Genomic DNA, 23883 nt, shown 5'->3' on the forward strand with positions numbered 1-23883 from the left:
TTTCAGTTCAATGCAAGTTTTAACTTACTGTTTATATTCCACATGAACCAGGATCATACATTCAGTTTCTGACATTCAGTAACATTGCCAGAAAGTCTAGTTAAATGGATATTACATACTGGATTTAGTTTCTAGCTATTTTTATAACTTTAAGCTTAAGAATTTCCTAACTGGCTAACTGTTTTAAGAGTTCACTGCACTGACACTATTAGGTCTTTCCTGTAACTACAGAAATAGCACACAATTGCTAGAGAATAACATTACAGTTTTCAAACATATTTTTATTTTACATGCAAGAGCACATACATAACGTAACTCTCCCTTCACTGCTACATCTCATAAATGCAGTTTCACAGTGTAGTTTTCTGTTACATATTTTACAAAGTTTTTATGTAACAAAAAACACTTGAGTGTAGCATTACTAATACAACTTACAAACAACAGAAATGTAACACAAGCCAAGATCCAAGAATTCACATATCCATATCCCACATGAAGCAGTTTATTACAGAATACACATATAAAGAATGTAAATTGAGCGCTATCACCCTAATAAATACAGGACTTCATCAGAATACATATTTACAAAAACACCCACCTTATGTACACTCATACATGTCTCTGTTAACGTCCATTACTCAATTAACCAGCTCATTAAGCAATCAATTGAATGAAACAAATAAAATTGTGTTAAAAACGATGGTAGATGCATAATATGAAAAGGTATAAGAAACTTTAAAAAACTACTTATACATAAATAATTATGTACGTAAAAATAATTTTTAAAGTTTCTTATACCTTTTCATATTGTGATTCTACAACCTTTTTTAACACAATTTTGTTTCATACAATTGATTGCTGCATTGTGTTTTTGTAGACTTAGAGAACGCATATAACAGGGTGCCTAGAGAGGAGTTGTGGTATTGTATGAGGAAGTCAGGAGTGTCAGAGAAGTATGTAAGAGTGGTACAGGATATGTACGAGGGTAGTGTGATAGCGGTGAGGTCTGCAGTGGGAGTGACAGATGCGTTTTAGGTGGAGGTGGGATTACATCAAGAATCAGCTCTGAGCCCTTTCTTATTTGCAATGTTGATGGACAGGTTGATAGACGAGATCAGACACATGGACTATGATGTTTGCAGATGACATTGTGATCTGTAGTGAGAGTAGGGAACAGGTGGAGGAGACCCTGGAGAGGTGGAGATATCCTCTAGAGAGAAGAGGAATGAAGGTCAGCAGGACTAAGACAGAATATATGTGTGTGAATGAGAGGGAGGATAGAGGAATGGTGAGAATGCAAGGAGTAGAGGTGGCGAAGGTGGATGAGTTTAAATAATTGGGATCAATAGTGCAGAGTAATGGTGAGTGTGGAAGAGAGGTGAAGAAGAGAGTACAGGCAGGATGGAGTGGGTGGTGAAGAGTGTCAGAAGTGATTTGTGGCAGACGAGTACCAGTAAGAGTGAAAGGGAAGGTCTACAAGAGGGTAGTGAGAGCAGCTATGTTATATGGGTTGGAGACAATGGCATTGACAAAAAGGCAGTAGTTAGAGCTGGATGTGGCAAAGTTAAAGATATTAAGATTTGCACTGGGTGTGACGAGGGTGGACAGGATTAGGAATAAGTATATTAGAGGGCCAGCCCAGTTTGGAAGGTTTGGAGACAGAGCCAGAGAGGCAAGAGTACATTGGTTTGGACATGTGCTGAGGAGGGATGCTGAGTATATTGGGAAAAATATGCTAAGGATGAAGCTACTAGGTAACAGGAAAAGAGGAAGGCCTAAGATAAAGGTTTATGGATGTGGTGAGAGAGGACATGCAGGTCGTTGGTGTGACAGAGCAAGATGCAGAGGACAGGAAGAAATGAAAACAGATGATCTGCTGTGGCAATCCCTAATGGGAACAGTCGAAAGAAGATGATGATGATGATGACAATTGATTGTTCAATGAGCTGGTTAACTGAGTAATGAATGTTAATCAGAGCTGTGCACAAGTGTATATAAGGTGAGTGTATTTGTAAATATGTATTCTGATGAAGTTCTGTATTTATTAGGACGAATTTACATTTTTTTATATGTGTATCCCATAAGGTGGTGCTGCGGTAGTGTTGTCGCCTCACAGTAAGACGTTGTCCTGTTTAATTCTCAGCTAGAGCGTCTACTGTGTGGACACATGCGTGAATGGGCGTACCTTCGTTGAAGGTTGTGCGTCAGGGCTGGCAACTCGGCATGTAAAAACCTACTGCCAATCATTAGCGGATGAGAGTTCCACTGTGGCGACCCCTAACCGGGAAAAGCCAAAAGACACAACAACATCCCATAATAAACTGCTTTGTGTGGGATATGGAGAAGTGAATTTTTCAGTCCTGGCTGCTTGTGTTACATTTCTGTTGTTTGAAAGTTTTTATGTAGATTACAATTGTGCTACTACTGTCTGAATCCCATTTTGAAGTCAGTCTTCTCTACCCTTATATCGTGATACTATTGTTTCCCACATGTGGGTGCTTCGCTGCTCCATCTACTGATACAGTCTCTCTCTACATGAGCACTTGAACGATATCCCATTTATCTTTGCATTACTCATCACTGTAAGAATCCGAAAATGCCTTATACTTTCTTATGACTACAGTGAGACTCCAGCTCTCAAATTTCACTTGTTGAATCTCTCTTGTGTCAAACCCCTTGGCATACCGTGTAGATTTTGCTTACACAGACAGATATAGCATCTAACTAGATTTTCTTCACATGACTGTCCAAAATGATTATATCCCAGCAGAATGCCATTTATGTCTATTAAATCTCAACTTCAACTTTAGTGTTATAAAATACTGTCAGTCTGTAAAATGCTGATTTATCTGTACACAGAAAAAGTATTTTCTTACCCCCAGTCCTTCTTTTTGAACTTTCTAGCCAGAATTTTCAGGGCATTAATGCACTCATGTCTTTCATGGACCTCTGTTTGGAGAAAAAAGAAAAGAAAACAAATATAAGTATAATATAATGATAAACACACATATTAGTAAACATTATAGACCCCACTGAATCCTATTGACTAATATAAATGTCTCAAGTGTTTGACTTAATGTGCCTATAAAGAATTACAGATTGGGTAACACGGACTGTTTGGTATCCACTGCATCACAGTGCATGAAACTATGTAGAAACAGTAGAGTTGCATTACTATTTTTAAAACCCTACTGCTAACAGCATGACTCTTCACTTCAATGTGCTCATGCTACAGCTGGCCTTTCCTAATAGTCAGAATGTAGATCTGAGACTGGGGTACACAGGGCAAGTTAAGGGTGAAGACGTTTGGTGGTAGGCACTCTTATGCCAATAAGGGAATGGTGATGCATCCGCCATTTACATCAATTTTTATATACTGCACTGGGTAAAAGCACTGCTGCTGAGGTTGGGCAGGAAAATCTGATAGCTAGGTCTCAAAGTCCCAGAACTGCATATACAGATGTACACTAATAGAAACAGATGCATGTTCTCTAGTCCTCACACATGTTTTAAGGCACTGCCATTATTCTTCAACTTTATCTATGTCTTCTTCCTCTAGAGGTGCTAGAGACCTCAGTAATTCCTTTGAACTCTTGTGTTTTCTCTCCAGTCAACTTCCAGGTCTTCAGCCGAGTCTCTTCTGACCTCATAGACTTCTCTGATCACTGCTTGCAGCTGATTGTGGCAACTAGTGGCTTATGCTTCAGTTTGAGGTCTATCACTTAAGTAGCTTCTACTTATATGTTGATGAAGGCTAAGGTCCTTGGTGCAGATAGGTATGATGTTGCTAGTCTTACATAAATGTTATATGTAGACAAGATACTTTGAGAGGTGGAAACTGAAGGGAGTACTGCATTGTAGAACTGTAGAATTGGTCAGATGAGTGAGGAATATTCTTGGAGGATATGCCTATAGAAATTAGCTGTGCCAAGCTGATGGATTTCATGACTATGACTGGCAAATGATGGTCAAAGAACAGATCGTTGTGAAGAAAGTGTCGCACGTCCCTGAAGACTGAGTTGATTTAAGGGGGTTATTTAAATATTGTATATGCTAGAAAATTCTTAGCAAACAAAAACACTCAGCCTCTTACTTACGAAACAGAATCACACATTTTTTTTACATTAAGGTTTAGCCCATGGTTGATACACCAACCATTATTTTGATCAAACTTGCATTTAAGGATTTGTCTGCAGAAAGGGTAAGGGAAAATGGCATACAATTTGCAGTCATTGGCAAACTTAACCAGCCATAATCATGTGGCATATAGAAATGTATGCTTCTATGCGGTTGTCAAGGTGAGAGTAGAAATACAAGTTAAACTCATCAGCTATGGCAATGGGTTTAATGGGGGGGGTGCCACTTTGACATTTTTTTAGGAAGTCCAACAGGAGCAGGAGGACTGCTTTGGAATATTCCCTGAATGTTGCAGGATTTCAGAGGTGAACTATATTAGCTTTAAAAGATAAGTTAAAATCCTCCTTGTGGGGCTTAATCAGAGAAAGGGAGGCACATAGCCAGTTGTAGGTGTTAGTAGTGGGGTGTATATTGTTCACTATAGGGAATTGTCCTTCATAAAATGAATGAAACACTGTGTATACTTAAGAATTGTAGTATATGGGTTCCTGCTGTTGGAAGGGTGGCTAAATTAAACTAGAAGCAGTATACAGAGATATAATTTCCAAGTAATTTAGATATAAATCACAATAAGTGAGAACACAGAAGATGACATATAATTCACAATAATATGACAGCTGGATTTGTTTAGGATGACCAGGACCTTAATCAGTTCAAAGTTCATTATACGTGGAATTTGGTATGAGCTGTCTGGGTCACAGATAAATACAGAGACACACACAGCTTCTGTTGGATCTGAATGAATGGTCATCACTGAACCTAGGTAAACAGGGAGTGTTTTCAATACACTCTAACCAAGTTTTAGTAAAAATACAGACAGAGATGTGCAAGTTGGTAAGAAAGGCCTAGAGTCCAAGATCTTTTTATTTAAACTCATATTAAGTGGTGTTGCTTTGATGTAGACTGAATTAGAATTTGCCACATTGGTATGTCTAATTGATGGATGTTGCATAAAAAGACAGTACATTGGCCGAAAAAGTTTTAGCCAGTATGCAGAAGCCATGAAGAGAAAGGTGCAGTACATATCTAGCAAAGCAGGATGGCCTGTCAACAATGTCCATCCAGGCAGACAACTTACTGGGTCCCCTTGGAATGACTCCAGAAACTTGGTCAATCGTTAAAGGCAATTATTTTTGTCAGCCTTGTGACATAATTCTCATTGAGGGTAGGATGCTGCTCAAGACCAGCTGCATAACAGTTTAGAATGCCTACTCAGAGAGCTCTACCATATCTGCCTATATATAATTCAAGAATGTGTGGCTCAAGTCATTCAAACCTACATGTGCAACAGCCATCTTCTATGTGTACATGGGGTAAAAGGGTGAGTTATCTGGTAACATGATGAATTGTGGCACCAGAGAGGCAGCTTACTGTCACACTTTCCTTATCCACCCTAATGAGTGGTGTATCTGTGTGTCTTACTATGCAGACATTTATGACTAGGACATTTTCATGTGAATTTACTAGCCAGGGAGACCTTAAAGGCATTAGCGTACTAGCAGGATGAATCTTAATAGAAGAGCTTGTAGTAGCAGGTTGGTAGGTTTAGAATGTGCAAATAATGAAGTATCTTTGTTATGCTGATGGCATACTGTATTCAGTTTGTGCTTCTATGGCTTTTGATATTTTTGGAGAGATTTCTGTACTTTAGCATAGGAAGGCTTATTATTTAGTAAGTGGCACGGAGGTGTGAAAATTTTGATGCTGACAACCTGGTAGGTATTGACAGTATGGTGATCATTTGAAATGTTGAGAACTGCTTCAGCAAGACCCAAAATAATGGAGGCCGAATGGCTGAAAAAACAGACTTGCATTTACCAAATCTCAGATGGCAATTTCTTAGAATATTCTCTTTTCTTCAAGGTATGACAATCTCAGTGTTGGTATGTATGAGTTTGGGGTATATGACAGGCTTGCCCCCCGCATGCTGGGGGTGCAGGGGGCTTGTTCCCCTGTAGAAAACAAGTTTAATGGAGAAAAGGGATGTTTGAGTTTCGCTTTTCTACTGCAGTTTTTTTTTTCAGTGTCAACATTTCAGTAGGGAGCCTTACAGTATATTTAGATGAGAAGTTAGCCCCTTCATTGAATAGATAACTGCACCTCTCACGTGTAGAATCAGTGTAGGGGTAGCATTAAATGGTTGACAGTGAGCACGGGGCAGTTTGTACAATGCCTAAGGGTACTTAGTGCTAACAGGCTGGCAACGGCTAGTATAGGGGTAGAATGTGATGTAGTCATCATCTTGGTGTATGGTAAGCAGGATAGTGAAATGGCTACTTAGAGTTATCTGATTTGGGGGGATCTAAATGAAGGATAATTTGGGTTTCCCCAGCTAGTCAAAAAAAAAAAAAGAAAGGTATGGGTAGGGTTGGGGTTTGATTTGGCAGGTAATATGGAGTACCTAGCAAAGGAATATCTTACTTTTTTCCAGACTATCTCTGTGAAACTTAGACAACATGAATGCAGAATACAGCAATTTTAAATGAAGGAACACTAATGAATCAACAGATACTTTTACTTCTCCTGAGGATCTGTATTTCTGATGAAAAACACTCAAACACTTGATTTATTCACATAAGACAGAATAAAGCTTTCGGGTAACACCCTTTATCAGTATATTTAATCCATTTAAAAAATACATTTTAAATAGTCAGTTCAATGAAACACATGACACAACCAACCAATAAAAAAACACTTTCAATTTAACATAAAATCAGTTCAACATAAATTACTCAACTACAAAATTTATAATGTATTCTACCTATATAATAGATCTAAAAATGTGTACGTAAAATTAGGAAGATATAAACTACATAAGAAATCTATTGGCAATTCCATATATTTTTTTATATATATCTATTATTTGTACTGCTTCTGCTTAGTTATCAATATAGATTTTACACTTACTAAATTATTAAGTCCCGGGTACCTATCCGCTTCTAACATGGTTATCCATTTATATCCTGCTATTTCAAGTTTGTTATTAATATTCCCACCCCTCACGTCTCTATATAGTAGCTGTAGTACTTTAAATTTAAACACGTGTCAGCCCCCTATCTTTATGATGTTTGGCTAATACATTAGTTATAATCGTTTTTCTTACTTCTGATTTGTGTTCAGTTATGCAATCTTTTAAACATCTTCAACATTTTCCCACATAGAAACTTTCACATTGTATACAAGTAGCCAAATAAACAATCAATTCAGTATTACAAGTTGCATGGCATTCTATCTTATATATATTTCTTTGCTTGTAGGATGCTTAAATTCTATATTACTACATATGTTGTTACAACAACTGCAGTTATGGCACAGTATTATACCACTTCTACTTGATATATTTGTCGCTTTTCTATTTAATCTAAAATCTTTGTAACATAATTCTCTGAAAAACTTAAACAATTCCTATATGCAAACTTTGGTTTGTCTCCTAGGATGGGTATTAGTTCTGGCATTGATGTTAAAATCTGCCATTTTTTTCGTATTATTTTTTTCTATGTCTTTTGTTATATTGCTCTGGGTGGTGACATATCCAAGCATTTTCATGATTTTCCATGTTCATCTGTGTGATATCACTAAATATAGGTGGTTCTACTATATCTGTCCTAATATTTCATCCATACTAGTGTATATAAGGGCATCATTATATCCCCTGTCCTTACGTTCTTGTGCTAATATTTTATTATATCTGTATTTAGTCTACTTATTCTTAACAATTGACTAACCCAGCCACTGGGGATGCACAAGCCAGTGCATTTCTTTGTGCTGGTCCCAAGCCCGGATAAATGAGGAGGGTTGCGTCAGGAAGGGCATCTGGCTTAAAACATCTGCTAAATGAGATATGCAGAAACCAATACAGATTTACATACTGGATTGGTCAAGGCCTGGGTTAACAATGACCGCCACCATTACTGTTAGCCGACAGGGTGCTGGCGGAAATTGGGCTACTGTTGGCCGAAGGAGGAGAAGGCGAAGAAGAGGGGGAAGGCATGCCTGAAGGCAGAAAGAGAGGAGAAAGGTTAGGAGTGTGGTAGTGAGGGTAGAAACTTTGAATGTTGGCAGCATGACTGGTATAGGGAGAGAGCTAGCTGATATGATGGACACAAGGAAGGTTGATTTATTGTGTGTACAAGACACCAGGTGGAAGGGAAGTAAGGCCAGGTGTATTGGAGGTGGGTTCAAGTTGTTCTATCATAGTGTGGATGGGAGGAGAAATGGGATAGGGGTTATCCTGAAGGAACGGTATACCAAGAGTGTTTTGGAGGTGAAAAGAGTGTTGGATAGAGTGATGTTTATGAAGCTGGAAATTAATGGTGTAATGATGAATGTTGTTAGTGCATATGCTCCGCAAGTTGGTTGTGCGATGGATGAGAAAGAAAAATTTTGGAGTGAGTTGGATGAAGTGGTGATGACTGTACCCACGGGTGAGAGAGTGGTGATTGGAGCAGATTTCAATGGGCATGTTGGTGAAGGGAACAGAGGGGATGAGGAAGTGAAGGGTAGGTATGGTGCTAAGCAAAGGAATGCAGAAGGTCAGATGGTAGTAGATTTTGTGAAAAGGATGGACATGGCTGTGGTGAATACGTATTTTAACAAGAGGGAGGAGCATAGGGTGACATACAAGAGTGGAGGAGATGCACACAGGTGGATTATATCCTATGCAGATGGGGCAGTTTGAAGGAGATTGGAGACTGTAAAGTGGTGACCGGAGAAAGTGTAGTTAGGCAGCATAGAATGGTGGTTTGTAGGATGACGTTGTTGATCAAGAAGAGGAGGAGGAGGAGTGTGAGGGCAGCACCAAGGATCAAATGGTGGAAATTGAAAAAGGGTAATTGTGAGGTGGAGTTCAGGGAAGAGTTAAGACAGGCACTGGGTGGCCGTGAAGTGTTACCAAATAGCTGGGTAACTACAGCAGAGCTAGTAAGAGAGATGGCTAGAAAGGTGCTTGGTGTGACATCTGGAAAGAGGAAGGAGGACAAGGAGAGCTGGTGGTGGAATGAAGAAGTACAGGAGAGTATACGGAGAAAGAGGTTGGTGAAGAAGAAGTGGGATTGTCAGAGAGATGATGAGTAGACAGGAGTATAAGGAGATGTGCTGCATAGTAAAGTCAGAGGTGGCTAAGGATAAGGCGTATAGAGAGTTGTATGAAAGGTTGGACACTAAGGAGGGAGAAAAAGGACCTGTACCAATTGGCTAGACAGAGGGACCGAGCTAGTAAAGATGTGCAGCAGGTAAGGGTGATAAAGGATAATGAGGGAAACGTACTCACTAGCGAGGAGAATGTGTTGAACAGATGGAAGGAGTACTTTGAGGGGCTGCTGTATGAAGAGAATGAGAGAAAGAAGGCTGGATGATGTGGGGATAGTGAATCGGGAAGTGCAATGGATTAGCAAGGCGGAAATAAGGATAGCTATGAAGAGGATGAAGAATGGAAAGGCTGTTGGTCCAGGTGACATACATGTGGAAGCCTGGAGGTGTTTTGGAGAAATGGCAGTGGAATTGTTAACCAGACTGTTTAATAAAATCTTGGAAAGTGAGAGGATGCCTGAGGAGTGGAGAAAAGGTGTTTTGTTACTGATTTTTAAAAATAAGGGTGATGTGCAGAGCTGTAGTAACTACAGAGGGATAAAACTGATCAGTCACAGCATGAAATTATGGGAAAGGGTAGTGGAAGCTAGGTTAAGAAGAGAGGTGATGATTAGTGATCAGCAGTATGGTTTCATGCCAGGAAAAAGCACTACAGATGCGATGTTTGCTCTGAGAGTGTTGATGGAGAAGTACAGAGAAAGTCAGAAGGAGTTGCATTGTGTCTTTGTGAACTTAGAGAAAGCATATGATAGGGTGCCTAGAGAGGAATTGTGGTACTGTATGAGGAAGTCGGGAGTGGCAGAGAAGTATGTATGAGTGGTACAGGATATGTACAAGGGTAGTGTGACAGTGGTGAGATCTGCAGTGGGAGTGACAGATGCATTTAAGGTGGAGGTGGGATTACATCAAGGATTAGCTCTGAGCCCTTTCTTATTTGCAGTGGTGATGGACAGGTTCACAGGTGAGATCAGACAGGAGTCCCCGTGGACTATAATGTTTGCAGATGACATTGTGATATGTAGTGAGAGTAGGGACCAGGTTGAGGAGACCCTGGAGAGGTGGAGATATGCTCTAGAGAGGAGAGGAATGAAGGTCAGCTGGACTAAGATGGAATATAAGTGTGTGAATAAAAGGGAGGATAGAGGAATGGTGAGGATGCATGGAGTAGAGTTGGCGAAGGTGGATGAGTTTAAATACTTGGGATCAACAGTTCAGAGTAATGGCGAGTGTGGAAGAGAGGTGAAGAAGAGAGTACAGGCAGGGTGGAGTGGGTGGAGAAGAGTGTCAGGAGTGATTTCTGACAGATGAGTACCAGTAAGAGTGAAAGGAAAGGTCTATGAGAGGGTAGTGAGACCAGCTATGTTGTATGGGTTGGAGACGGTGGCATTGACAAAAAGGCAGGAGTCAGAGCTGGAAGCGGCAGAGTTAAAGATGTTAAGATTTGTATTGGGTGTGTCAAGGATGGACAGGATTAGGAATCAGTATATTAGAGGGTCAGCTCAGGTTGGACGGTTTGGAGACAAAGTCAGAGAGGCAAGATTGCATTGGTTTGGACATGTGCTGAGGAGGGATGATGGGTATATTGGGAAAAGGATGCTAAGGATGGAGCTGCCAGGTAAGAGGAAAAGAGGAAGGCCTAAGATAAAGTTTATGGATGTGGTTAGAGAGGACATGCAGGTGGTTGGTGTGACAGAGCAAGATGCAGAGGAGAGGAAGAAATGGAAACAGGTGATCCGCTGTGCCGACCCCTAACCGGGAAAAGCCAAAAGAAGAAGAAGATTCTTAACAACTGACTCTTTATTATGCCTCAAAATACATGCTTAGAATGCATACTCATAGCATGAGTATATCTATTAACTTGTACTTCCTTTCTATATACAGTAGTTTCAAGTGTTTCTCCTTTTTTATATAACAACACATCTAAATAACTTATGTGCTGTTCAGAATAATCCATTTTAAACTCTAAAAATGTTGTACTACTGTTTAGATATTGAACAAAATCAGTGAGACCATTTCAATCACCTCTCCAAATTAAAAAACAGTCATCCACAAAACATTGGTAAAAAAGAACATTATGCTTGTACAAGTTCTTTACACGTTCATGGGAGTCCCCATGGCTACACCCGAGATTTGTAAATATGGGCGACCATTAAACAAAAAGACATTAATCATTAAAGGCATCTCTATCATACCACAGACAGTTTCTATTCCTGTTCCACTCATTCTCAGTTTGGTGATGGTATATGTGTAGCACATTTGACTGGCAGAGAGGTTAGGGTTTTCTACATTTAGGAACATCTGACTTGACCGATCGCGGAGATCTATTTGGGTGATATATGGTGAAGAGAGAGGAGAGGGAAGCAGCTAGATGGCTTGTATATTAGATTATGAGCTATTGTTAGCTGCAGGTATGTTAGATGTTGGGGAAGCTCTAGCTAGTTTAGACATTGGAGTGAGTGACAGACAGTGGTGAGAGGAGTGTTTGGTGGTGGTTACAAATTTAACAATTTTGTTGTAGCGTGAATCTAGCTTAGATTTAAGAGAGGATAGTATATTAGTAAAGAGAGGTGTACCATAGAGCAAGGATGGTAGTAGAAAGGAAGAGACCAGGGATAGTCTTGTTGCATAGGTGAGGAAGTATTTATGCCGGTAAAGGAGGCCTAATTTTTTTATATGCTTTTTTGATATTTGTGTTTATGTGCTGGTCAAAAGTTAGGCTTTTGTCTACGATGACACCTAAAAGTTTGGTATATGGGACTACTGCAATGCAAGTGTTGTTGAGAGAGTTAATGACAAATTCATTTTTGGGTTGGAGTATATGTTTTTTTGATAGTGAATAACATGGGTTTGGTTTTATTAGCGTTTAGAGCCGAATAGTTATTATACATCCAGGTTTTATTTATTTGTTTATTTATTTTACATTTGTTGACTGGGATAGTCTGACTGGATACATGTCCATTTTCACCGGAGGCCCGGGGAGAAAAGCTCCAAAGGAAGTAACACGAGCAGTTTTAACATAATACAATTTAAACACAATTTCCAGCCTCTGTTGAGGAGTCTAAGTTATACAATCTAACATGCTTCTAGTCTGGCTTATTAATTACAACACAAAGGTTTTAGTGGAAGTGAAGGCATTTTGGGTGAGTGTAAGCAGTTCTGAAGTGGACTTGGCCATGCAGTTGATGGTAGAGTCATCTGCATATTGGATGACAGTAGCTTGGGCTATACTGGTATGGAAATCATTGCTAAAAAGCAGTGGACCTAGTATGGACCCTTGTGGTAGTCCAGTACTGATGTTAAGGAAAGGAGAGAAAGATTGGTGCCACCTGGTTGCTTGTTGTCTCCCAGTAAGGTAGTTGGAAAGCCAGTTTATGGTAGTGACAAAAGTACCTAAGTTGGAGAGTTTGGACAGGAGAAGTGGGTAATGTCAAAGGCCTTGGAAAGGTCAAGAAATAGTGAAGAGACAAAGTTACCTGAATTGCAAGCATGATTAATTGAGTCCAGGAAGGATATAAGGGTGGTTGTAGTGCTATGACTAGGCCTAAATCCATGTTGGGTTGGGGAGATGATGTTGTGGTGTAGGAGGTAACCAAGTAGTTGCTTGTGGATGCATTTTTCCAGTATCTTGGAGATGGGAGAGAGGATGGCAATTGGTTGGAAGTTAGATACATCATTATTGTTACCCCCTTTGTGGAGATGGAGGATAAATGCCTTTTCCAGATGGTGGGAATAAACTGAGTCTTGACTAGATTTGTTTAGAAGTATACTGATAGGATAGGCTATGGCATCTGCTGATATACAGAGAAATTCTGGTGGTAGGTTGTCTGGAGCATTAGATCCAGGTTTAAGTTTAAGTTTAAGCAGAAGGTTTTTATGGTGGAGGTAGATATGGGTGAGAGGTGGAAGTTTGGTCTTAGTGTGGCAGATGGGTCTGGGGGAGGTGGGTTGATTTGTGGGAAGTTGGCAGTGAGGTTGTCTATGCTGTATTTAAAGAAGGAGTAAAAAAGAAGCAATTTCAGCTGGGGCAATGTCTGGATCAGGGGAAGGATTTGTGCTTTTGCCTGGGTTTAGTAGAGAGTTAATGGAATTCCAAAACTTCTTAGACTTTGCTTATGGTCCTTTTGCAGGGTAATGTAGTGGTCCTGTTTGCTTTTGATAACAAGTTGCTTTACTTTATTACTCTGTTTGTATTGAGTGAAACTTTTTTATTTGTGTGGCATAATTTCCAGGCCTTGTCCCTAGCTTTCATAAATTGTTTGGAAGAGTTGGTTAGCCATCTGGCCTGTTTGGCTTTGACTTCCCTATGTCAGGGAGGAGTGAGCCTGTCAAGTACTTGGAGGAATATTGAGTTAAAGTATTCATCAGCATTATTCAAAGGTAGGACTTGAAGTGGGCCTTATAAGAAGGAGGAGCTGGCAGACTAGACTGCCTTAGTCTCTTTATCTAACATTTGTTTCTGTGTTTCTGGTGTCCAAATTATTATATATGTGTTTTTTATATGTATGTATATGGGGGGGGGGGGGCAGGAGTAAATTATGAAGGAAAAGCAAACAGAAATGATGTGAAATAATTTCATTTTTATTTTGCTCTTAATTCTAATATACTAAAATATAAAATATTCAGTCACACTTTCTTACAATGTTATGGATTATTTATATTTCTTATTTTTTTCATTCCCATTTGGTAACCTGGTAAGTGAACTGGTCTTTCAGTCCTTGTCAGCCCCAAAAGAGGCATGTGACATGCAAACAAAACAGGAAATCACAGCAAACATGATACAGATTATTACTGCAAAGAATTATTAACCATTAATTAATTGCACACATTTGAGCAACAATTAAACATAATGGTTATAAAAAGAAAACAATGTCTGTTATTTTAAGTTTAATATGTATTTAACAATATATGTCCATATGTTTAATGTATATGATATGACCTGATCTTGCAGATTTGTTACCTGAGACAAATACATTCTTGCAGGCTTATGTTTGAGTTTCCACATTCACCTGTTACTTCTGTAGCAGTGACATAAATTATTTTGTAGTAGGTGTTCTTTCAAACTTGTTTTAAATACATTTAAGGTAATCTGAATTTGTATTTCTTTTAGTAACCTATTTGGTTATACTACAGTACAATACTCTCCTGAGATGCTCAGTAGCAAACTCTACCCATAGCCCAGCTAACCGGTCCTACATGGGTGTTGGCAATATCAATGAAATGCACCCACAATGCCTTGCAATTTAACTCGGGTATTACAGTTATATAATGGCAGTCATACAACCATTAATACAATAAAGAAATGCAGCTAGACTGCAGAGTTGTATTAAGTGCAGTATTCTGTATTAAAAACTGCAGTCATGAAAATAATAACAATTAAAACATGAAGCACACTGACTTGACTTTCAGTTTTCATTTCCCTTTTCATAATGGTGCTTTCACAAACTGCTTTCCATACAATATCACCCTATCACCCTTGCTGCACTTTGACAGTGATGTGTCATTGTACACTGTAATTGTACACCAGCTTGTGAAGGCAGCATTACAGAAGGTGGACTATGCATTATAAAACTACTTAGCAAGTGTGAATGCTGTCTATGTACTATGTGCTGAATTTTTTTACTTAAATAATTGTAACTGAATTCTACATACATTTTATGCATTCTTTTCTAGCTTAAGTTTAACTTATTGTTAGCCAGGTAGGCTTGGTCCAGTTCTAGTCAGCCGAAGAGCTACAAGTCCATGTAAAGACAAATGGATAGAAAGGGGACCATGCATTGTAAGACTGATGTACTTAGACAGTTTTAGTATTATGTCCTTTTTTAATAAAAATAATTGCAATTGAATGAATAATGAAAAATGCATACCTTTCTCTCTCTCTCTCTCTCTATACATATATATATATATATATATATATATATATATCTATACACACACACACACACACACACACACGCACACACACACACACACACACACACACACACACACACACACACACACACACACACACACACACACACACACGCCCTCATTGGCTGTCACTCAACCTGGGAATGCCCAAACGTGCAAACTTCGTTGGGGGGGGTTATTACACTACACTACATTATAACTAGCTGTTTCATGTCACTGGACCTATCTTTGAGAATGCCTGGTCAAATTTTGGTTATGTCAGGGTGATTAATTATTCTTTTTTTTTTTTTTTGGTGCAGCAAATATAAGCTTGCTCTCTGATATTTATTGTAAACTTCAGGGATGGACATTTTGTCATACACTACCCTGTATTATAAGCCAATGAATTGTCTTTAGTAGTTTACAGTGGTTGGTCCTTGGTTCTACTATTAGCAGAACTCTGCACATTTTCAGTCCTGACTTCGGTAGTAAGCAAATATTTATACCAGACAGCATAGTTAATAAGTAATATTCAAGTTTTTGAAGCAGTACATTTTTAACTATACATGTACATGGAGATAATAGTTGGGTTGTTTTATAGCAGTAGTTTTGATGTGACATTATTTTCTTAAGCATTAATTCAGTATGATAATTGAATAAAAATATGGGACAAGGATAAGGGCTAAGTACTTGTATTACTCAGTGTTTGGATTTGTGTTGTTTAGTGGGTCTTTCAGCAATATTGTGGGTTCTTTAGATAATTTGTGAGGTGTAATGAACAACATGATTCCTGATTTATGAGGACTAATTCCCACTTATTGTTTTGTTATCTAATGATACAGTCTTGGAAAGCTTTCTTAGAATTTTTGTTAAAGAGTTTGTGCAGATTTGTCAAAGAAGCAATCATCAACATGCATTGTGATGTTTAAAGAGAGAAAGTCATGATTTAGGTTATTTACAAACATATTAAAAAATAAGGGTCCCTGTATAGATCCTTATAGAACACTGTTAGATAAAACAAATGTTTCTGAGAGGGTTATATTAGTATATACTTGAAAGGTTCGATTGGAAATCATGTTCTGATTTATCCACATTTATATTTTAATAAGTCCCTTTCTTCTTGAGTTTTTGAGCTCTTTGAATCATATATCTTTTTTGTTGGTAAAAGCATAGTACTATTCCAAGGGAAAGAAAACACAGGTGTCCACCTAGAGAAATGTAGGTCGCTTGCTGGCTCTGTACTCATGTGTTAAAATAAATGAGATAACTCGTACAAAAGTATGGAGCGAGATGGTCAGCTGCACATTGGTGTGCCTAGTGTATATCATGCCGTACTGTGTGTGTGTGTGTGTATATATACAAGTACATCTGAGTTTGTCATATGCATTACGCACACAGACGTCCCACTCACTAGGCTGGACAAGCAGAAGGTTACTGTTAGCTGCCTGTCGGGTGCCAGAACCCGCCACATAACACAAGCACTCAGGTCACGCCAGAACAAGTACAAATATGACTCATTGTTCATGTTGGTGTGAATGACCTGAGATGTACCTCCCTGGACTACATGAAAAGAGACATGGAAGAGTTCTCAGATCATGTAGCCCAGGCTGGTATGACCCTGACCCTGAGTAGCATCCTGCCCTCACCAAGAATGATACCTCAGTATAAAGAAAAAAATGATCAATTTCAACAATTGGCTAAGCTTCTGGTGTCATTCAAAGGGGATCCAGTGTCTGTAAGCCTGGGATGACATGATTGACAAGCCACGTTGCTTCACAAGAGACGGTTGCACCTGTCACCCCTAGGCTTTCGAATACTGGCCAAGGCTCTTGCTGACCCTATAGTGCCTTTTTAGGCAAGGCTCAAAAGTCAAACCCACCTCTGTAAACAGCATAATTAACAAAAAACTGAGGGTTATGCTACTCATTGCCAGGAGTTTAAATCTAAAAATGCACACGCTCAAAGCACTCCTCAGTATGGAGCACGTCTACATCTGTGCAGTAAATGAAACCTGATTCAAGGCTCCAGAGAGCACTTCAGCACTGCCGGGCTACAACTCATACCACACATTTCAGCCACAGAACATGGACCGAAACACAAAAGGAGGGGGTGTATCCATATTCGTCAAGGATACCTACACCTCCAGGTTAGTGGCGCAGCATGATACCTCTGAGATCATCCATGTGCAACTAACATCGGGCAAATCTGCAATGCAAATTGTGGCCTGTTACAGATCACCCTCCATGACTCAGGACCACCACTCCACCTTTCTGGAGACACTGGAAAGCATGAAGGTCCTACCGAACACCCTGATATTGGGCAATTTCAATTACCCTACCATTCACTGGGAAAACTACTCGAGTACAAACTCCCAGGCCCAGCGCTTCCTGGAATTCATCAACTCAAATGCTCTGGATCAGCTGGTAAACTCCCCTACCAGAGGTGAAAACATATTGGACCTGGTCATCACCAACATGGGCAACAGGTGTTCAACACTGGAGGTCAACCCGTCACTGGTTAGATCAGACCATAAACTAATCACTCTGGATGTCCACACCCCACCACCACTCTCAACTAAGGAAACCACAGTAAAAAACTTTTCTAAAGCAAACTTCACCTTACTTAAGACAGAGGTGGTAAGTTTCACAGCCCCCACGCTAAAGGATACCCTGCCCAAGATACATAAACGTTTACAAATGCACTCTATGACCACCTACAAGGATGCATGGATCATACCATCCCTAGCAAAACCAAGACTCACTCCTCTAAGAGAAAGAAACCAGTTTGGTGGACCCTTGCCATAAACAGGCTATACAACAAAAGGAGGAAGCTAGTTCGAAAAAAAAGCAAATCCCAAGAAGGAAAGACATTCCTGATCATTATCAGTAAGAAACTAAGGTCTCTCATGAAATCATCCAAGGCTAACTTTGAATGAAAAACAGCCAAGGATTCAAAAGATAACCACAAAGCCTTCTTTAGCTATGTTAAGAATCTAAGTGGCAACTCACAGATATGCACTGAACTAGTGCAAAATAGCACAAAATATACTGAACCTACTGATATTGCCAACATCCTGGCAGATAGATTCAGTGCAAACTTCACCCCCCTCTCACCTACAAAAGGGCCCACAACAATACCAGAAAAGTGTAGTGTCCCAAAAATCACAGACGCACAGGTGAAAACAGCCCTTTCAAAAGCCAAAAACACAGCATCAATGGGATCAGATGGTGTCCTAGGCTGCGTCTTGCACGAACTACAGAACAAACTAACCCCCCACCTAAACACACTGTTCAACCTCAGCCTCTCCACAGGCTATGGGCCCATAGAATGGCATACAGCCAAGGTTATTTCTCTCCACAAAAGAGTGGCCACAACTTACCCTGGTAACTATCGCCCCATAAGCCTGACTAGCCTGGTCTGCAAGGCTATGGAGTGTATTATCATGGAACTCATTAACAAAGACATCGGGAATCTACAAACACTTGACCCGACCTAGTTTGGCTTTGTTAAGGGCAGATCATGCCTACTAAACCTGGTTGACTTCTTTGAGACAGTCATCAAGGCCATAGACGAGGGAAAGGTGGTTCACACAGCCTGCCTTGACATTGCCAAGGCTTTTGACACCATTCCCCACTCGGGTCTTATAGAAAAACTCACCAGCCTGAACATAAACCCCTACATCATGAGATGGGTTGCCAACTGGCTTACAGACAGAACCCACACGGTATGAATAGCGGGCTCCAGGTCCGACTCTAAACCAGCCACAAGTGGTGTCCCGCAAGGCTCAGTCCTGGGACCCCTTCTGTTCGGCAAATACTTCTCAGAACTACAGACAAACACAGGAGGACTATGGCTAACCAACTTTGTCGATGACTGCAAACTGGGAGCCATAATTGACTCTCCGGCTGATACGGACATCCTCCAAAAGGGCCTTACTGAGACAGACACCTGGTGTCAAAGTCATGGCCTCAAGCTAAATGCCAAAAAATGCATAATCATCCCGTTTGGGAAAAACAAAACACCTACGAATTACCACATAGGTGGCAGCCCCCTTAATACAGAAGAGGTAATAAGAGATCTGGGGACCCAGGTAGATAGTAATCTCTCCTTTGACAATCATATTGCCAAAGTAGTTAGGAAATCCTTCTATGTGGCCCATCTAATTACTAAAGGGTTCGCATCTAGAAATAAAGAGGTTATAGTGCCCCTCTACTCGTCACTCATTAGACCCACAATGCCCCATTTGGGATGTACTCACAAGACACTTCCAACAGCTGGAAAGACCATAGAAGTACCTCACAAAGAGGAATACTGGCCTCAAACATATTCCCTATGCAGCCCGACTGAAAAAACTCTGGCTGTACTCAGTGGCATATTGCTTACTCAGAGGTGATCTTTGCCTGACTTACAAAGCCATGTCCAACTCAGAATTGATGGACATGCTCCACCTAAAGAAATCCAAGTCACTGCGAGCCACGTGCTCTAGTGAGCTAAAACGTCGCCACGACAATAAATAGAACATGCTGGAGGGATAGATTCCTGTCACAGAGACTCCCCATGCTTTGGAACAAAATTCCACGTTACATCAGGCAGAGCCCCTCACTAACACTCTTTAAGAGAAACCTTGATGAGTGGATGGGTAACAGAAAATACACCCCTGGGATCACTTCATTGGCTCTGCTTGACAGAGGATCAGTTAGCGGCGAAAGCCGACACACTCTGGCTAGGCTTATAAATGCCATCAGACAGATAGCCTAGAACCTACCTATGAACCTATGGTATATCCAGAATACTGATGTAAGCATATCCAGAATACTGATGTAGGCATATCCAGAATACTGATGTAAGTGCATCCAGAATACTGATTTGGTATATCTAGAATACTGATGTAAGCATATCCAGAATACTGATGTAGACATATTCAGAATAATGATGTAGATGTATCCATAATATTGATGTAAGTGTATTCAGAATACTGATTTGGTATATCCAGAATATTAATGTAGGCATACCTAGAATAGTGATAATGTACTCAGAATACTGATATAGGCATATCCAGAATACTAATGCAAGTGTACCCCGAACAGTGATGTTGGTGTACTCAGAATACCTGTATAGGTATATCTAGAATACTGATGTAGGCATATACAGAACAGTAATAGGTGTACCCAGAATACTGATGTAGGTATACCCAGAATACTTATGTACATATATACAGAATACAGATGTACGTATACCCTGAATACTGATACAAGCATACTGCTGTATATTCATCATACTGACATAGATTTATAGGTATGTACTAGGCTAGCTGCACTTGTGGGCCATTTTAAGCCTAGCCAATTTCCCTTTCTCTGCTCAAAATAACCTGTCCCATTTGGTTACAGATTGGACTTACCCATCACATGGTCATATATTACCCCTAATGAGAATAACTAGGATCATACCATAGATAATATGAAATTTTAGTCTTTTAAAATATTCCTTACTTAGTTTTATTTCCATTTGTTCATGTTTTATAGTTGAATCTTCATCAGTTCCCAAATATTTATACACTCCCCCTTGCTCGGGTTTTTTTATATCACATTCCTGTCCCAAACTAATGTTTTCTTGGTGCTGCAACTTTCCTGCTTTAAAGGCTGCTTTTCCACATTTATCAAGACCAAATGACATGTTTATATCATCTGAAAAAGTTTTGACTACTTGCAGTTGTGCTTTCAACTCCTCATTTGATGAACTGTACAGTTTTAAATCATCTACAAAAAGAAGATGAGAAGTTTTTACATGTTGTTGTTTTCTGGGAGCAAAATAATAGCCACAACCTAATCTGTTAAGTAGACAGATTAATTGGTTAAGGGCAAGACAAAAGAGCAACTGTGACAAAGATCACCCAGGAATATCCTCCTTTGAATTTTTATCCCTAGAATAATAATTTGTCCTTTATCATGGCTTAACTGCAAATTAGTTTGCCCCAGTTTCATGGTTGCTGTAATATAATAGATCACTGTAGGGTGTATCTTATACATTTTTAAGCATTCTTTTATCCATGCATGCCAGATACTGTCAAATGCTTTTTTGTAGTCTATTCATGTCCTACTTAGAGTCTTCCCCTTTTTACAGTTCTCCATTATGACTTTATTTAAAAACAAATGATCCTTTGTTCCATATCACTTTCTTTTATTACCTTTCTGTTCTATTGCCATGATTGAGTTTTCTTCTACATAACTATAAACTCTGTCTGCATCAATTCTAGTTTATAGTTTATATGCCATCTATGTTATCTACATATCGTCTTATTTTTTTGCCTGTGCTGATACTTTTAGTTTATTATTTGTGACAGTGCATTATAGATCTTGATCTGTTCTGATACTGTGAATTGCTTTTATCATGTCTATCTTTCTGAGTATTTTTGCTGATCTGTTCCCTCTTCTTTACTCTTCTAACAGTGACACTTCTTGTCTTAATTGCTTTATAGTTTTCTCTATTCAATACTTCCATGATGGCATTTGATTTCTCCCCTTCCTTTCCTGTATTGCTCTGTGTTTTTGTTGTAAGACTTTATATGTTATTAATTTAGCTGCACCGTAATATATCCTATTTACTTCTGTTATATCACATGAATCTCTATGAATCTCTATGAACTGTCCTAATTACTGTGTTCATTTATTCTAGCAATCTTCTAACTATTTGGATTTTATTGACTTTCTGTAGTCTATTTCTTTCATTGATATTAATATGTCTGTCCATCTCTTTTAAATCAAACAACTCTTCTCTTAGATCATTTTCTTCTATACTGAGGACACATTCTTTGTATTCCATTTTCTGCAGGCATTCTATAGAAAGTTCCAGACACATTCTCTTCAGTTTCATCCTGTGTCATCCTTTGCTCTTTCATATGGGAACTCACTGGCCTATCACTCCACAACAGTGAATGCGTGAGAGTTGCCACAATTTCCTGCTCCTTCCCTTGTTTTGCAACTCCAACTGAATGTCTGTACTGGTTTTCTATGGGAGGCTCCAATGTATCTTCATATGGCAACTGACCAAATGTTTTCTGCTCCACTGGTTTCTCCTTAGTTTGGGGATCCATTGCTCTATTCTGCTGTGATGTTATCAGAGTTAGATTTTCTACACTAAATCCTTCAATTTGCAAGTAATCCATAACCACAGTTTCTATTTCTTTAACTTTTCCATTACTGTTCCTCTTTTCAACTTTTTCTCTTTGTTTTCTTATTTTTGTATTGTATAATTTTCCATGTCTGGATGCCTTTGTCTGTATTTCTATTCAAATATCTTTGGTGCTGCTCCTTTTGTATTGATTAGTTTTACTTTCTCCTTTACATAAACATTGCACCACATTAAATCTCTTTTTCTTTCCCATGTCCATATTTATTCTTCAGATGTCTCCTGCTCCTACTTTGTGGACTAATTTTTCCATCATGCTGTGATATGGCATGTGTTAGACGTTCTACACTAAATCCCTCACTTCACAGGTAATCCATAACTTCAGCTACTATTTTTTAACTTCTACTTAACTAATCATCTGTTCTACATTCCCTGTTTGTTATCTTATTTTTGTATTGTGAAATTTTCCATATCTGGATGCCTTTGCCTATATTTCTCACTGTGGTGGTGGTGCTGCGGTAGCATTGTCGCCTCATAGCAAGACGGTGTCCAGTTCGATTCTCAGCTAGAGCGTCTTCTGTGTGGAGGCATACGTGGATGGGGTGTGCCTTCGTTGAAGGTTGTGCATCAGGGCTGGTAACCCTGTACGTAAAAATCCACTACCAATCATTAGCGGACTGGAGTTCTGCTGTGGTGACCCCTAACCAGGAAAAGCCGAAAGACACAAACAAATATCTTTGGGGCTGCCTTTTTCTGTATTGATTAATTTGACTTTCTCCTTTTCCTTTGCACAACTATCGTGCCATATCAGATCGCTCTTTCTTTCCCATGTCCATATTTCTTTCTTATACCTTTCAAAAATCTCTAGATTTTGTTTTTTATATTTACTTCTTTTTCCAAACAGCCCAAGGTTTCTTGGTCTATATAATGTTTTTCATAAAGCTGTTGTATTAATGAACACAAATTTTTATTTGAAGCACTTGACAGTTTTTCTTTCCACTAATTTCACTCTTAATCTTTTTGTATATCTTTGTCTGGAAATTCTGGGCTTTGTTGCATAACAGTAACAATCTTTTTTTTTTTTTTTTTTTTTTTAATTTCTCCAAGTCTTTTGGGTTTCCAATACCATGACAGGAATGGACCCCATTCCTAAGTCAAAGTATGATTAAAGTTCATGAAATTAGTAATATTTCAATTTTTGATGTTAATCAGGAGTGCTAGTCTCAGCACCTGTAATATGCCCAGTAATGACTCCTGGAATTTGAATAGAGTTACATGTATCAATAAGTATGATTATAAATTCTTTTTTATAAGACCCATTGCTCCTACTACTGCTATTCCTGTCTGTGTATCCTTCTTCCACATTTCCCTAATTTCTGCCTGCATATCCTAGTATTTAATGACTTTGTGTTTCTCTGTATGTAAGGCACTGTAATCACTGGGTGTAGCAATTTCAATGATCAATGTTACTTTTGTCTTCTTTTCATGGACTATTATATCTGTTTTTTTTTAATCTATTTTTTGAACTGTTGGTAATGGATGATCCCATGTGATATAAACTTCATAATTTTTATAATGCTTTCTGGTTCTTGTTTACAGTGCTTTTCAGCTACTTTAATATTATAATGTTTATATAATCCCCAA

General features: G+C 39.1%; 1 protein-coding gene across 1 annotated transcript in view; it reads right to left on the reverse strand.

The window, feature by feature from the left end:
• The window catches only part of LOC122792425 (protein disulfide-isomerase A6-like), a 907246-nt gene that overhangs the window by 158779 nt on the left and 724584 nt on the right, over window positions 1-23883 (reverse strand). The window contains exon 10 of the mRNA XM_044060214.1: window positions 2877-2949. Within this exon, the coding sequence (XP_043916149.1) occupies window positions 2877-2949 (73 nt within the window). The remainder of the gene's footprint in view (window positions 1-2876; window positions 2950-23883) is intronic.

This window comes from Protopterus annectens, chromosome 1.part2 (genome assembly GCF_019279795.1).
Source record: "Protopterus annectens isolate FY-2018-M chromosome 1.part2, PAN1.0, whole genome shotgun sequence".
Lineage (NCBI taxonomy): Eukaryota > Metazoa > Chordata > Ceratodontiformes > Protopteridae > Protopterus > Protopterus annectens.